Raw genomic sequence first — 15,698 nt, 5'->3', positions numbered from 1 at the left:
CTTGCCACTGTGGTTCGAGAGCCTTGTGTTAGTTCGCGTCAAATCTCAAGGGAATCTGGCATGAGCCAGAGTAGTGTTGTTCGTGTTCTACATTGCCATAAATATAATCCTTGCCATATCCGTCTCCACGAAGAATTAACTAGTACGGAATTCTGCCGATGGGCTGAACTTCAGATTCAGAGGGATGACACATTTATTAATTTGATTTCATTTACTGACGAGGCTACATTCACGAACCACGGAAATGTTAATTTGCATAACATGCATTATTGGGCAATTTAAAATTCATGTTGGCTGCTGCAAGTTGGACACCAAAAACCGAATAGGCAAACAGCTTCGCCGCGTTCGGGTGCAGCCTGTCTCTTATAGTGGTCCCAGGATCCAGGACGTGCTAGGCTCCACCAAATACAAGGTGGATGCATTACACACTGCAGGCGTTTACCAGGTGGAATGCGAATGTGGAGAGGCATACATCGGCGAGACTGGTAGGCCAACAGCAACGCGCATTCGGGAACACGAGCGTTATATTCCTCTAGGGCAACACAACAAATCCGCAGTGGCCGAACATCAGCAAGACTGCGGAAAATAAATAAAATTCAGCGAAGCCTGTGTGTTGGCCAAGCAGCCAATTATGACGAAACGCAAAATTAGAGAGGTCATCGAAACACTTAAACCCCTCACAACATGAACAGGGAGGATGGACTCAGGCTTGCTCCATCTTGGCTGCCAGCAATCAGAGCCCAACAGCTGGCGCCGCGCGGCCGACGTCCAGCAGTTGGTAAACAGCAGCCAACTTCTCATTCGACGGTCGCCACCAATCGTGGTACATAACGCAAGAGCCAATAGACAACAGAGGTCACGTTCTCCCTCCACCGCAACAACCTATTAAAATAAAGTTCCCTTTCCTTCTTCCTTAAGTGACCAATGAAACTAACTATCTTTTTAAAATTATGACGTAATGGCGTGCGCAGTGAACAGTAGCAACAAAATATAAAGGACACTCCATAGCTAGAACGCACCATTAGACCCAGAAGAAGGCCGCTGCAGCCGTGGCCGAAACGTTGGTTTTTCTCCAGCAGCAGTAGTTTTTGCTTTATGAGGCGGTACCATACCCAGAAAACTTTTATTTCGACTGACTCCGGCCGCGCAAGTACGCAATTATAATTCCCAAATCGTTGGATTGGACGCGGAGGTGATGTGTCGTGGCCGGCTCGTTCGCCAGACTTGACGCCTCTGGATTTTTTCTTGTGGGGATTTGTAAAAGACATTGTTTATAAAGACGTTCCGAACTACACCTGAAGATATGCAAAAGAGAACTGTCAGAGCATGTACTTCGATAAATACCGAAGTGATAAGGAATACCATTCAATCCATGATAAGAAGATTGCAGCACTGCATTCATACCAATGGTCATCACTTCGAACACCTTCTGTAAATGGACGTTCATGCCACCTTTTTGACCTTCGTTGACCTTCAAACACCTTACTGTTACACATCACTGGATTCGTCCCTACAGCCGCTATCAGAAAATAAGTACCAAACTGTAGCATCCCATTATAAAAAACCAAAGCTGACCGTATCTCTGACGCGACACCACCTAGCAACAATAAACAAAGTCATATTATGGCCTTCGTTGTTCCATGCACATTTGTCCCACAAACATTTCAGCTACTATCATACTTTCGGAGTTATTCTAGGTGGCAATAGTTAGTGACTCGTCCTGTATATTTATCATAGAGTAAATATCTCTGGAGTGAGCATTGCGTTCTGCGCATGTTGTCAACATTAAACAAGGATTGTCACATGTTTTCGGGACTTCGCTGTGCGTGTGTGCTTCCGTAGCGTTTGAAGTTCATAATATTAAGAGTTTTCGTTGTGTTTCACCGTTTGTTGATAGTGTAATAGCGATATGTGAAAGGAGGGATAGTAACTTGTCATGGGTACATACCATGTGGCTCTAATTACAGTTATCATATTAGTAAGAAACACTGTATATGTTTAAAAATTTCGAGAGGCATTATAATTAAGGCTTGATTCTGTAGACCTATTTTTCTACGATTTTATGACTATATAATAGATATTACCGCTCGTACAAAAGCTTACAAACAATCGCTTCCTCTCGTAAATTTGCTAGCGGAACAGGAAAGGGAATTGTTAGTTGTTTCAGAAAATACTATCCTCCATGCATTTATCAGTGACTTGTCGATTATGTATATAGATTACTCAGTCTAGTATTTACTTAATAAACTGGAAGCAAGTACGTAAAACGCGTTAAATAAATACTTCAAAGTGTCACCAGTAAGAAAAATTGTGCTTTAGGTCGCAAAAACGAGAAAATAGCACATAAAAGGACGAATTAGCAGGGATATAATCGCTAATGTGTGGCAAATTCGGTGTTTTTCGGACACTTGCAAAAGTACTAGCGTACTGTCAAGTCGTTTTGCAAGACTATCACTGCAAAAATGTGCGTCAGGCTCTGTAATACTATAAAGTGCCCTACCATACCGAAAACTACCAAAAATCGACTGCATCTGAACTGTGATACCTATCGCAAAGAAGCAGATTTGCCATATCACTTGCCCTTAAAAGTTACGTACCTGTTTTATTCCCGGTATCAAATGAATGCGGTTAAAATGTCAGCGCCACTACACGTACGAAAAGAATCCGTCTATTCTAGGGATGTAGTGACATTCCAAATATACGGGGCGCTATACGGACAAACAAACACACGACGTCCCGAGAACACGTGACCAGCCCGGCAATGTATGTTGACAACACAAAATCTGTTCTGCGCATGTGAATGCTCACTCCAGAGATATTTACTCTATGATATTTATAAAGGTAATCACTCGGTCCAACGCGAGACACCAAACAACAACACAACCTATATGTACAGTGCTGCCAACCTAACAGCAATTGAGCGCCACGATTTTCACAGATCCACAGCACTACAGTCATGTACCCTGTTCATATCTGTGATGGCTTGGTGTTGGCACCGCGCAGGCTGGTGCCGGCGTACTTGGCGGTGGTGGGGGTGTACGCGACGCTGCTGGAGCGTGCGGGGGCGGGCCCCCTGTGGCGACAGACGATCGGGCCACAGGCGGACTGGTGCCGCCGCCACTGGCACCTCAACCTGCTCTTCCTCAACAACTACGTCGCCACCGAGGAGATCGTGAGTCGGCTGCCTGCCTATCACATGTACAGATACTGAAGTACGGCCTGATTCGATTTGTTAATTGGGCTACCAATCCTGGAGCACATTTGTCTGCGAGCCTTATTTTTACATTGGTGGAAATCAGTATAAAAGCATTGATATTCGCAAGAAAATTAACATTGCCGATTGGAACAGTCGTGCACAGAGTATATGCAACACTATGAAATACTGTATACCGACAAATGCAGTCAAATGGAAGATGCAAAGAAACCATGAACACCCAGCTCGCACTATTCGTCCACGAGACTCAGAGGGCCATAGGCTAGATTAGATTAGATTAGTTTTTCGTTCCATAGATCCACGCTGAAGAGATCCTCATGGATGTGGAACATGTCAATTCTTTTTTTTTTTTTAGCTGAATAACAATACTAATAGTATGACTATATATAATACATCATTTTTTAAGCTGAAATAACAAGACTATACAATACATCATTTGTTTCTGTTAAAAAATTCGTCAATGGAGTAGAAGGAGTTGGCCACTAGTAAGTATTTCAGGCTCCTTTTAAACTAATCTTTATTTGTAACTAAATTTTTTATGTTTGCTGGCAAATTATTGAAAATGAGTGTTCCTCAGTAGTGGACCCCTTTTTGGACTAAAGTAAGTGTTTTTAAGTCCTTGTGCAGATCATTTTTGTTCCTGGTATTGTATGTATGAACTGAGCTGTTTGTTGGAAAAAGAGATATATTCTTTAGGACAAATTTCATTAACGAGTAAAAACACTGAGAGGCAGTATGTAGCATACCCAGTTCATTGAAGAGGTTTCTACACGACGACCGTTAATTTACTCCAGAAATAATACGTATTACACGCTTTTGGACTCTGAAAACTTTTGTTTGACTTGAAGAGTTACCCCAAAATATTATACCATATGACATTATGGAATGAAAGTAGGCAAAGTATGCAAGATTTTTCATTTGTATGTCACCTATGTCTGCTAACACTCGAATTGCAAATACAGATTTGCTAAGGCGTTTCTGCAGTTCTGTGGTGTGCTCCTCCCAAAGGGGTCCCAAGTAGATGATGTGTTTTTTGACTTACGTAAGGCGTTCGATACAGTTCTCCACAGTCGTTTAATGAACAATGTAAGAGTATATGGACTATCAGACCAGCTGTGTGACTGGTTTGAAGAGTTCCTAGATAACAGAACGCAGCATGTCATTCTCAATGGAGAGAAGTCTTCCGAAGTAAGAGTGATTTCAGGTGTGCCGCAGGGGAGTGTCTTAGGACCGTTACTATTCACAATATACGTAAATGTTCTTGTGGATAACATCGGAAGTTCACTGAGGCTTTTTGCGGATGATGCTGTAGGATATCGAGAGGTTGTAACAATGGAAAATTGTCCTGAAATGCAGGAGGATCTGAAACGAATTGACGCATTGTGCAGGGAATGGTAACTGAATCTCAATGTAGACAAGTGTAATGTGCTGCGAATACATAGAACAAAAGACCCTTTATCGTTTAGCTACAATATAGCAGGTCAGCAACTGGAAAATGTTAATTCCATAAATTATCTGGGAGTAGGCATTAGGAGTGATCTAAAATGGAATGACCATATAAAATTAATTGTCCATAAAGCAGATGCCAGACTGAGATTCATTGGAAGAATCTTAAGGAAATGCAGTCCGAAAACAAAGGAAGTAGGTTACAGTACACTTCTTCGCCCACTGCTTGAATACCGATCACCTGTGTGGGATCCGTACCGTATAGGGTTGATAGAAGAGATAAAGAAGATCCAACAGAGAACAGCGCGCTTCGTTATAGGATCATTTAGTAATCGCGAAAGTGTTTCGGAGATGATAGAGAAACTTCAGTGGAAGACTCTCCAAGAGAGACGCTCAGTAGCTCCGTACGGGCTTTTGTTGAAGTTTCGAGAGCGTACCTTCACCAAAAAGTCAAGCAGTATATTGCTCCCTCCTACGTTTATCTCGCGAAGAGACCATGAGGATAAAATCAGGTAGATTAGAGCCCATACAGAGGCACACCGACAATCTTTCTTTCGACGAACAATACGAGCTGGAATAGAAGGGAGGACCGGTAGATGTACTCAAGGTACCCTCCGCCACACACCGCCAGGTGGCTTGTCGAGTATGAATGTAGATGTAGATGTAGAAACTGGGTACACCTGCTCAATATTGTGTAGAGCTGCAACACGACGTGGCATGGACTCGACTAGTGTCTGAGGTAATGCTGGAGGGAACTGACACCATGAATCATGCAGGGCTGTCCATAAATCCGTAAGAGTACGAGCGGGTGGAGATCTCTTGTGAACAGCATATCAGATATGCTCAATAATGTTCATTTCTGGGGAGTTTTGTGGGTAGCGAAACCATTTAAACTCACAGGTGTGTTCCTGGGGCAACTCTGGTGCAATTCTGGACGCGTGGGGTTGTCCTGCTGGAGTTGCCCAAGTCTGTTACAATGCACAATGGACATGAATGGATGCAGGTGATCAGACAGGATACCAGGGTGATTACGTACGTGTCACCTGTCAGAGTCGTATCTAGAAGTATCAGGGGCCCCGTATCACCCCAACTGCACGTGCCTCACAACATTACAGAGTCCCCTCCAGCTTTCACAGTCCCCTGCTGACATGCAGGATCCGCGGGTTCATCAGGTTGTCTCCGTACGCGTACACGTCCATCCGCTCGATACAATTTAAAACTAGGCTCGTTCGACGAGACAAGATGTTTCCCAACAACAGTCCAATTTGGGTGTTGACGGGCCCAGGCGAAGCGTAAAGCTTTGTGTCATGCAATCATCACGGGTACACGATTGGGCCTTCGGCTCCGAAAGTGCATATCGATGATGTTTCGTTGAAGGGTTCGTATGCTGACGTTGATGGCCCAGCATTGAAATCAGCATCAATTTGCAGAAGGGTTGCACTTCTGTCACGTTGAACGATTCTCTTCACTCGTCGTTGGTCCCGTTCTTACATGATCGTTTTCCAGCTGCAGCGATGCAGGAGATTTGATATTTTACCGGATTCCTGATATTCGAAGTATATTCGTGAAATTGCCGTACGGCAAAATCCCCACTTCATCGCTAGCTCGGAGATGCTGTGTTCCATCGCTCGTGCGCCGTCTATAACACCACGTTCAAACTCACTAAAATCTTTATAACCGGTCATTGTAGCAGCAGTAACCGATCTAAAAACTGCGTCACACACTTGTTGCCTTCTATAGGTGGTACCAACCACAGCACCGTTTCTGCCTGTTCACATATCTCTATATCTGAATACGCATGCCTGTACCACTTTCTGTGCCGCTTCACTGTAGGAGAGTATATAACAAGACATCAATCACTCAGGTGGCGGAGGATGGAACACGGTCGGCTCTGAGCGGTATTTTGTGTATGTGTGTGTAATTTCCTTTACTGCAGACAGGAAACAGACACCATTAGCGACATTGCGTGGTGTGTACATAAACCACATTCGTGACAATGTCATACGGACAGCAGTGACAGGTATGTACGACGAATTGGGACTGTCAAGTCTTCAAATTGTAAAAAGTTGACTGGTCATGAGCAGTTATTGATAATTTCGTTAGATTGGGTGCATAATATGGACAGAAAGAGAAATATGCGCATAGCAGAAAATTATCCGAGGCATCGGAAGCGTTACTTCTGCGGAAAGCAAGGGCCACAGACCGTTATTCCTCTCAACAGTTGCCAGTAACAGCCAGACGACAAATTTTGTCACATGATGAACACACAGGGTGATGATTATTGGACCATATGAATAAAATCGTCGTAATTTGTGAACGGTTTCTTTTTGGACGTTCAAACAGCACGATTAGCCGGGGGGGATGATCAGAATTAGTATGCGCTGTCTCGTTTGGTTTAGCGACGAAGCCTACTTTCATTGCGATGGGTTCGTCAATAACCAAAATTAATGGATATGGGGGACTGAGAATTCGCGTTTCGCACTCGCGAAGGTTCTTCACGCTCAATGAGTGACTCAGAGGTGTGCAGTGTCCAGTCACGGAACAATCGGTGCGATATTCCTTGATGCCACGGTGACTACCCAACGCTACGTGAAGGTTTTTGAAGATAATTCCATCCCCATTATCCAAAATGGACCTCATTTCGACAACATGTGGTTCTTTCAAGACGAAGCTCGACTCCGTCGAAGCAGGAGAGTATTTGATGTCCTGGAGGAGCACTTAGGTACCACATTCTGGGCATCGATTGGCCATCATATTCTCCGGATCTGAAGACATGCGATTCCTTTTCGTGGGGCTATATTAAAGACAAGTTGTACGGTAATAACATCAAAACTATTGCTGGGCTGAAAACAGCCATTCATGAGGTCATCGACATCGATGTGCCAACACTTCAGCGGGTCGTGCAGAATTTTGCTATTCGTCTGCGCCACATCATTGCCAATGATAGCAGGCATATCGAACGTATCACAACCTAAATCCGAATATCTGTAGTGATGTTTACATGTTGAACAAAGTGTGTGCACGCCGTAGTTTGTAACCAATATACGTTTTTTTTATAGTTCAATAATTGTCACCGTGTATTTCATTCAAGAAACGACTGCAGAATCCTACTCTTAACACCCAAACATAAACAGGCTGTATTGGAGTTTACTGAAAAACGTATGTAATAGTCTTCAGAAAGGGATAAAGTGATCTTGAGTGATGAGAAGAAGTTTAATTTAGAAGAGCAGGATGGATTTCAATATTATTGGCGTGATCTGAGAACAGAGCTAATGGTAAGATTGAGCAGAAATTTTAATGGTTGAAGTGTTATCATTTGGGCGTCCTTCTGCGCTAAAGGTAAGTCAGGCATTCCTTGGATGGACACTAGAATGAACTTTAACATGTACACAGAGATGCTGGAAACAGAACGGATTAGAATGTACGAAGACGAACAACAATATAATGCATCTGTAAATGTTTCTGCTACAAGAATTAAAAGTGGCTTGAAGATAAAGATGTCGATGTTTTGCCCGCTCTTGCATGTAGCTGGAGTAGAAAACCTTTCTGGAATATTTGCAAGGAGTGTTTATCGCAATGGAAGGCGCTTTCTGGCCGTATGTGAGCTGATAAGAGTGATACGAGGAGAGCGAGTGACAGTTTCACTGGAAGAACGACTAAACCTAACAAAAGCGAATTTTTGAGGTAGTTGGGAAGAACGGAGATTGGACAAAGTACCGACAGTGCAATAACACAACAGGACAGTGAGTATCTGTATAACAATTCCATCCAGGAAATGCAGAAGTCTTACTTTGTTACTCGTGATATCAAAGAAACTATATAAATTCGATGATTGTGTATGTCTTATCTGTATCAACAAGACCCATAGCAAATTCGACACACGTATGCTTCAGAAATTGTACTATTACTTTCGTGGAACTCTATCTTCACACTGATTTCCACTACAGTACAAAATAGGCTTTTTTTCTGTCTGTCGTTCAGGTTTTGTACTTCAAAACGACCAGTTTCGGACAATGTCACTTATCTTCAGACCATCAGTATGCTGATACTGCGAACGACTGAAAGCATAGAGAAACTAAATCCATTATATTTTCCGAGTATACACAGCTGCATTGCACGGTTTAATTATAATGATATTCTCTTGAATAAAATGTTCCGGAGGTAAAGTAGTCCTCTATTGAGGGGTCCAGACAGGGACTTCTCTGGAGGACGTTGTGGTGTGCGGCTTGATATTTTCTTTAAAATTCTGTAACCTACCTCCCCAATTAACGGATCTGACAAACAGAAAAAAAAACAAGACTGTTGATTATGTTGAAGTTAGGTTTAGAGGGAAATACTGAAGAACAGTGATAGGAACAGCAGAACTTCTGGTCAGGAGAGAACAAGACTATCAACACGAAATCAAATAGGAATAATGCAGAAGTAATAATGAATAATAGAATAGAAAGGCGGGTAAACTACTATGGACAGAACAAAGAACGTACTATTGTAACCAAGACAGACAAGAAGCTAACACCTGCCACCGCCGTTCAAGCTTATGTGCTTACTAGCTACACAAACGATGAAGAAATTGAAAGAACGCTGGGTGAGATACGAGAAACTCTTCACTTACTTCAGGAATACGCTAATATAATTGTGATGGTGGACTAGAATTCGGTAGTAGGAAAAGGACGAGAAGGAAAAATAAGATTAGATTAGATTAGATTAGTACTTGTTCCATAGACCATGAATACTACACTTCGTAATGATGTGGTACGTGTCAGGTTAATAAAAGGTATCTATACAAGATATTACATTACACAAAATATCATATGACACTGAATATTTTTAATTTTTTGTGGGGGTTGGGGAAATTACCCACTTACTATATCCAAAAATTCATCTAATCAGTAGAAGGAGTTTCCATTAAGAAATTCATTTAATATCCCTTTAAATGCTATATGGCTATCTGTCAGACTTTTGACTTTTGGACTTTTTATGTTATTAGAAAATACGCTGGAAGAAAGTAATGAAAGAGGAAGCCGTCTGTTAGAATTTCGCACATAGCTCAATTTAATTGTTGCAAACAGTTGGTTCAGCAACCATTAAATAAGCTTGTACATGTACAACACACATGGAGACACTGCAAGGTTTCGCGTAGATTAGATAGTAGTAACACAGAGACAAAGGAAACATTTTAAACAACAAAATTTTTCAATGGTGATACATAGACTCCAAACATACTTTTAATGGCTACGAACTGCAGATTAAAACTACAGAATTAATAGAAAGGAAGGAAATTAAGAAACTGATATTTGGATAAACAGAAAAAAACCGTGTTGTTGAGAGTTTCAAAGGGAGCGTTAGACAACGATTGACTGAATCAGGGAAAGAAATACAACAGAAGACAAATGGTTAGCTTTGAGGCAACCCCTAGCATAGCGCACGAGATATTGAATTTAGCTAACGAAAGTAGAAAATATAAAAATCTAGGAAGTGAAGTAAGAAATATAGAACTCTAAAAAATGAGATTGACGGAAAGTGTAAAACGGCACAGCAGGAATGGCTAGGACACAAATGCAAAGCTACAGAAGTATGCATGACCATGGAAAAGATAAGACTGGACAACATATTTGAAGTGAAAGTGTGTAAATTGCATGATTTTGAATTAGTTATGCTTATTTCAGCATAAAATGATACAATATCATCATTTTCATAAATATTTAGCTCTAGGTTTTTTTAAATTTATCTGCATTATTGTATAAATAACTCACTAACTAAGTAACAAATTTTAAGTTAATAATTACTTGAATTATGTTATGTGTTATGCATTGATAAATTTCAGTGCCATTCTGGAAGTACAAAAGTAAAATATTAAGAAAAATGAAGAAAATATTACATGAATGAAAATACTTTGTAAGTCTATTTTGTACCAGAACTGTGTAAAGCACAAAAGAAAATATATAAATTATCTGGTCACAAATGTATATAAAGGATTACAAATGTTAATTTTTCGTATGTACAGTATATACAATTACATATTTTGTTCAGAGATAAATTCAGAAGATTACTGTTTTCGCTTGGCTTGACGTTTATACACATACTCGGGAACATCCCTTATGATAGTCCAGCAGTAATCTGCTAAAACAGTAGGTCTCCACTTTCCGGCATACATCTTCTCAAATGTGGCAATATCTTGATGAAATTGCTTCCCATGTTCATCACTTACTGCACCACAATCTTTGGGAAGGAAGTTGAGATGACAATGTAAGAAATACATTTTAAATGGTATGTTGCAACCAAGTTTTCCATAAGATGACAACATGTTATCTACAATCTCCTTGTAATTTATTGCTCGTTTGTCCTCTAAGAACTGTAAACAGACTGTTTTAAAACATTCTCAAGCATGCTTTTCATCACCTTGTATGATTCCATCAAAAGTATGGTCTCCAGAAAGCTCTCGAATTTGTGGGCGTACAAAGATGCCCTTTTTTACTTTGGCATCACTTAAGTAATGGAATTTTTTCCTTAACTACTTAAACACGTCACCATCTTTGTCATTCCCTTACAAAGTTTTTCATGAGACCCAACTTGATGTGCAAGGGCTGAAGCAGAATCGTTTTAGTATCCATTATTCACTCTTAATGTTCTTTGTATCTGGTTGAAGAGATTTTCTGGTGGGCCATTCATGTTTGCTGTAATGAGATGCACGAGCTCGGCTATCCCACTTACAGAGAAAGCAGCAATATTTAGTATGCGCTAACTGCATACGTAATAGCAGTGCAACCACTTTCAAGTCACCACAAATCTGCCATTGAGAGTTATTATACTTGATGGCTTCTAGTACAATTTTCATGTTTTGGTATGATTCCTTCGTATGCACACTATGTCCAACTGAAATAGAAGGAAGCTCATTACCAATATGTAAAAGCACTGCTTTTAAGCTCAACTTTGACGAATCAATAAATGTGCAAAAATTATTACATGCATTAATAAAGACAAAAAGATCACTAAAATTGGTATCAAAATGTTTATATCCAAAATATTGCGCACAAGTAAGACCAAAGACAATAATATAATCCTTTGTTGTTGGTTATTATGACTTTGACAAACCATTATAATATTTGATTTTGAACTTAACATAAAAATCCGTATATAATTATCTTACCGTAATAAAACAGCGTAAAATGAAAAGTTGAGCTAATTTTGAATTGTCTTCGTGATATTAGCGATCAGCACATTATAACTGATAGGAATTGGCGGTTTTCATTCGATTTACATGGCAATTAAAGAAACCTAGGAGTCATGAGAATCACCTGCTGTATATCAAGAGCTCAGATGGCAAGCTTGTACTAAGCAAAGAAGGGAAAGCTGAACCGTAGAACGATTGTATAGAAGGGCTACACGAAGGAAAAGATGACAGTATTATGTAAAGCACGGAGGAGGTAGCGAAAGAAGAGATATTCTACTGCTAGAAGAATTTGACCAAGCATTGGAAGTCCTAAGCCGAAACAAGGCATCCGGAGTTAATGACATTCCATTTGAATTACTGTGGTCCTTGGAAGAATTAACCATGACAAAACTGTTCCACCTTGTGTTCAAGATTAAAGAGACAGACAGATTACCCTCAGACTACTAGAAGGAGGCAATAACTGTAATCCCAAAGCCACGTGACGATAGATGTTAATACACTCCTGGAAATTGAAATGAGAACACCGTGAATTCATTGTCCCAGGAAGGGGAAACTTTATTGACACATTTCTGGGGTCAGATACATCACATGATCACACTGACAGAACCACAGGCACATAGACACAGGCAACAGAGCGTGCACAATGTCGGCACTAGTACAGTGTATATCCACCTTTCGCAGCAATGCAGGCTGCTATTCTCCCATGGAGACGATCGTAGAGATGCTGGATGTAGTCCTGTGGAACGGCTTGCCATGCCATTTCCACCTGGCGCCTCAGTTGGACCAACGTTCGTGCTGGACGTGCAGACCGCGTGAGACGACGCTTCATGCTCAATGGGGGACAGATCCGGAGACCTTGCTGGCCAGGGTAGTTGACTTACACCTTCTAGAGCACGTTGGGTGGCACGGGATACATGCGGACGTGCATTGTCCTGTTGGAACAGCAAGTTCCCTTGCCGGTCTAGGAATGGTAGAACGATGGGTTCGATGACGGTTTGGATGTACCGTGCACTATTCAGTGTCCCCTCGACGACCACCAGAGGTGTACGGCCAGTGTAGGAGATCGCTCCTCACACCATGATGCCGGGTGTTGGCCCTGTGTGCCTCGGTCGTATGCAGTCCTGATTGTGGCGCTCACCTGCACGGCGCCAAACACGCATACGACCATCATTGGCACCAAGGCAGAAGCGACTCTCATCGCTGAAGACGACATGTCTCCATTCGTCCCTCCATTCACGCCTGACGCGACACCACTGGAGGCGGGCTGCACGATGTTGGGGCGTGAGCGGAAGACGGCCTTACGGTGTGCGGGACCGTAGCCCAGCTTCATGGAGACGGTGGCGAATGGTCCTCGCCGATACCCCAAGAGCAACAGTGTCCCTAATTTGATGGGAAGTGGCGGTGCGGTCCCCTGCGGCACTGCGTAGGATCCTACGGTCTTGGCGTGCATCCGTGCGTCGCTGCGGTCCGGTCCCAGGTCGACGGGCACGTGCACCTTCCGCTGACCACTGGCGACAACATCGATGTACTGTGGAGACCTCACGCCCCACGTGTTGAGCAATTCGGCGGTACGTCCACCCGGCCTCCCGCATGCCCACTATACGCCCTCGCTCAAAGTCCGTCAACTGCACATACGGTTCACGTCCACGCTGTCGCGGCATGCTACCAATGTTAAAGACTGCGATGGAGCTCCGTATGCCACGGCAAACTGGCTGACACTGACCGCGGCGGTGCACAAATGCTGCGCAGCTAGCGCCATTCGACGGCCAACACCGTGGTTCCTGGTGTGTCCGCTGTGCCGTGCGTGTGATCATTGCTTGTACAGCCCTCTCGCAGTGTCCGGAGCAAGTATGGTGGGTCTTACACACCGGTGTCAATGTGTTCTTTTTTCCGTTTCCAGGAGTGTATTATTAACCACCAATTTAACAAAATATTGTTGGAAAATGCTTCAACAAATTATTTATGGAAGAATGGAAAGATTTGCAGCAGCCAGCTTCGCGGACGATCAGTTTGTGTTCCGGGGAAATGTGGGAACACGCGGAATGGTATTGATCCTATGGCTTAGCTTACAAGGGACCACTTGAGTGCGAGGTCACGAAAGGCCAATAATGATGTTTACGGCATTCGACGCCCCACATATTGTCTACCATGCAACCACAATATTGGCTGCTAATGGCAACAGGGGGCGGGACTGGACGTATCCAATGGTGAGCACAGCATGAGGCTACGGAGCTTAGTTGAATTGCTTAGTCCACGAGTAACTCACGATAGTGCTAAGTGTTAGTGGTGTTGATACAAAGCACGAAATGCAGTGGCAACGATAAACAAAGCATATTTGCAACAGTTTCCGAAGTTGATGGTTTATCAGAAAGCAACTCAAGGAGTTTCGCAGAGTGAGAAAGTAGTCGCAGATGAAATATTAGCGTTTCTGCAAGGAGATAGTTGAATGTGTGGTGTCGTATATGCACGATAGAGCGGACAATGTACATGAGGAGTACGATGATGACCATACGTGCTTAACAAGTGAAAGCGATGCTGAAAGAGGTGTCGAGCCATGTAGTTCATCATCCTTGTCGGACAGGGAGCCACAAATCCCGTCTACAGAGAAACGTAATGAAGGACAATCGTTGCCCAAGGAAAGGGTGCTAAATATAATTACGCACATGGAAGATCATCTGCAGCATAGTAAAAAACCAATTACGAACAGATTTCGAGTAAGTCCACAGCAATATGACCGTTTAGTGCTGAGAAAATCTACCGGTATTCAAGCAAGGACAGGGAACAGTTGTTACGAAAACTGGTTCTTGCGCGTTTCAGGGGTGCTCGACACAATATATAGCATGTGCGCGACAGTGACATACTACGTTAAGCACATCAAATTGCGTTCGACATAGATTACAGCGATTTCAGGGCACCAGGGATGGTTGTATATTTTCAGCGCTACAGGGTTTCAAACAAAGCGTCAATTTGACGATTCGCAGAAAACTGCGAAATCGGCCCGAAAATTTGTAGATGAGATAAAGAAACTTATCCCATTGTTCAGTAAGGAATTTGTTTTCAACTCCGACCAATCGGGATTTTAAGAGGATGCGCATACGAAAAGAACCCTGGAGTTGTATCCAGATCAACTAACATCAAATCAATGCTTTAACGCAGGCGTATACAATTATGCCGACTGTTAATCTCGCTGGTAAGTTGGATAGAAAGTAATTTATTATGTTGCGAGAAGTTGGAGGTGATTTGTTTCTTACGATTCTTTCTCGTGTGCATGACCTTGCAGTGGCAGTAGAGAAGATTTACGTCAGAGCAAAGACGAGTCGGAAGATGGGCGTAAGAGAACTACAACTAAGGTATGAGACCAACTTTTATCGAATATCTGGTCAAAATAGTTTGCTCTGGTCTGCGTATAATAATCATACTACATCAGAGAAAACTATGCGTCCTGAAAAGTGTATGACGTGGCAATTCTTACCACCTGGAACCACTGGACAAATTCAGCCTCTGGGTGTTTGCTTTTCCATGCCTATAAAACATATCGCATTTTTTGCAGCTACGCCTTAAAGAATAGCCGGTTTCACGATAAGCCTCACGACAAATTGTTACGCATTCGGTTGCATGTCATCATATTCCATCAGTTCTCATCAACCCGTTACGCCATTATGATTCTGTATTCATTCTTTAAGGGTGAATATCTGCATGAACGCCCTGCACGGTTCGTAACGGAGTTCGCCTTTGATCTTGATGCTGCGAACCTTTGTGGTCACTGTGGATCAAGTTAATGGTTTGTTTTGAACATTTCTCGAATGTCGACGATATCCGTTTCGTGAAATGTAATACATTCATGCCATAGAAAGTTGATCACCTCTT

At 42.4% G+C, this 15,698-nt stretch overlaps 1 protein-coding gene across 1 annotated transcript in view; it reads left to right on the top strand.

The window, feature by feature from the left end:
* Positions 1-15,698, top strand: part of LOC126273232 (O-acyltransferase like protein-like) — a 225,365-nt gene that overhangs the window by 153,591 nt on the left and 56,076 nt on the right. The window contains exon 7 of the mRNA XM_049976776.1: positions 3,004-3,172. Within this exon, the coding sequence (XP_049832733.1) occupies positions 3,004-3,172 (169 nt within the window). The remainder of the gene's footprint in view (positions 1-3,003; positions 3,173-15,698) is intronic.

Source organism: Schistocerca gregaria, chromosome 5 (assembly GCF_023897955.1).
Source record: "Schistocerca gregaria isolate iqSchGreg1 chromosome 5, iqSchGreg1.2, whole genome shotgun sequence".
Classification (NCBI taxonomy): Eukaryota; Metazoa; Arthropoda; class Insecta; order Orthoptera; family Acrididae; genus Schistocerca; species Schistocerca gregaria.
The sequence above is the reverse complement of the archived record's forward strand: the minus strand, read 5'-3'. Positions and strand labels throughout refer to the sequence as shown.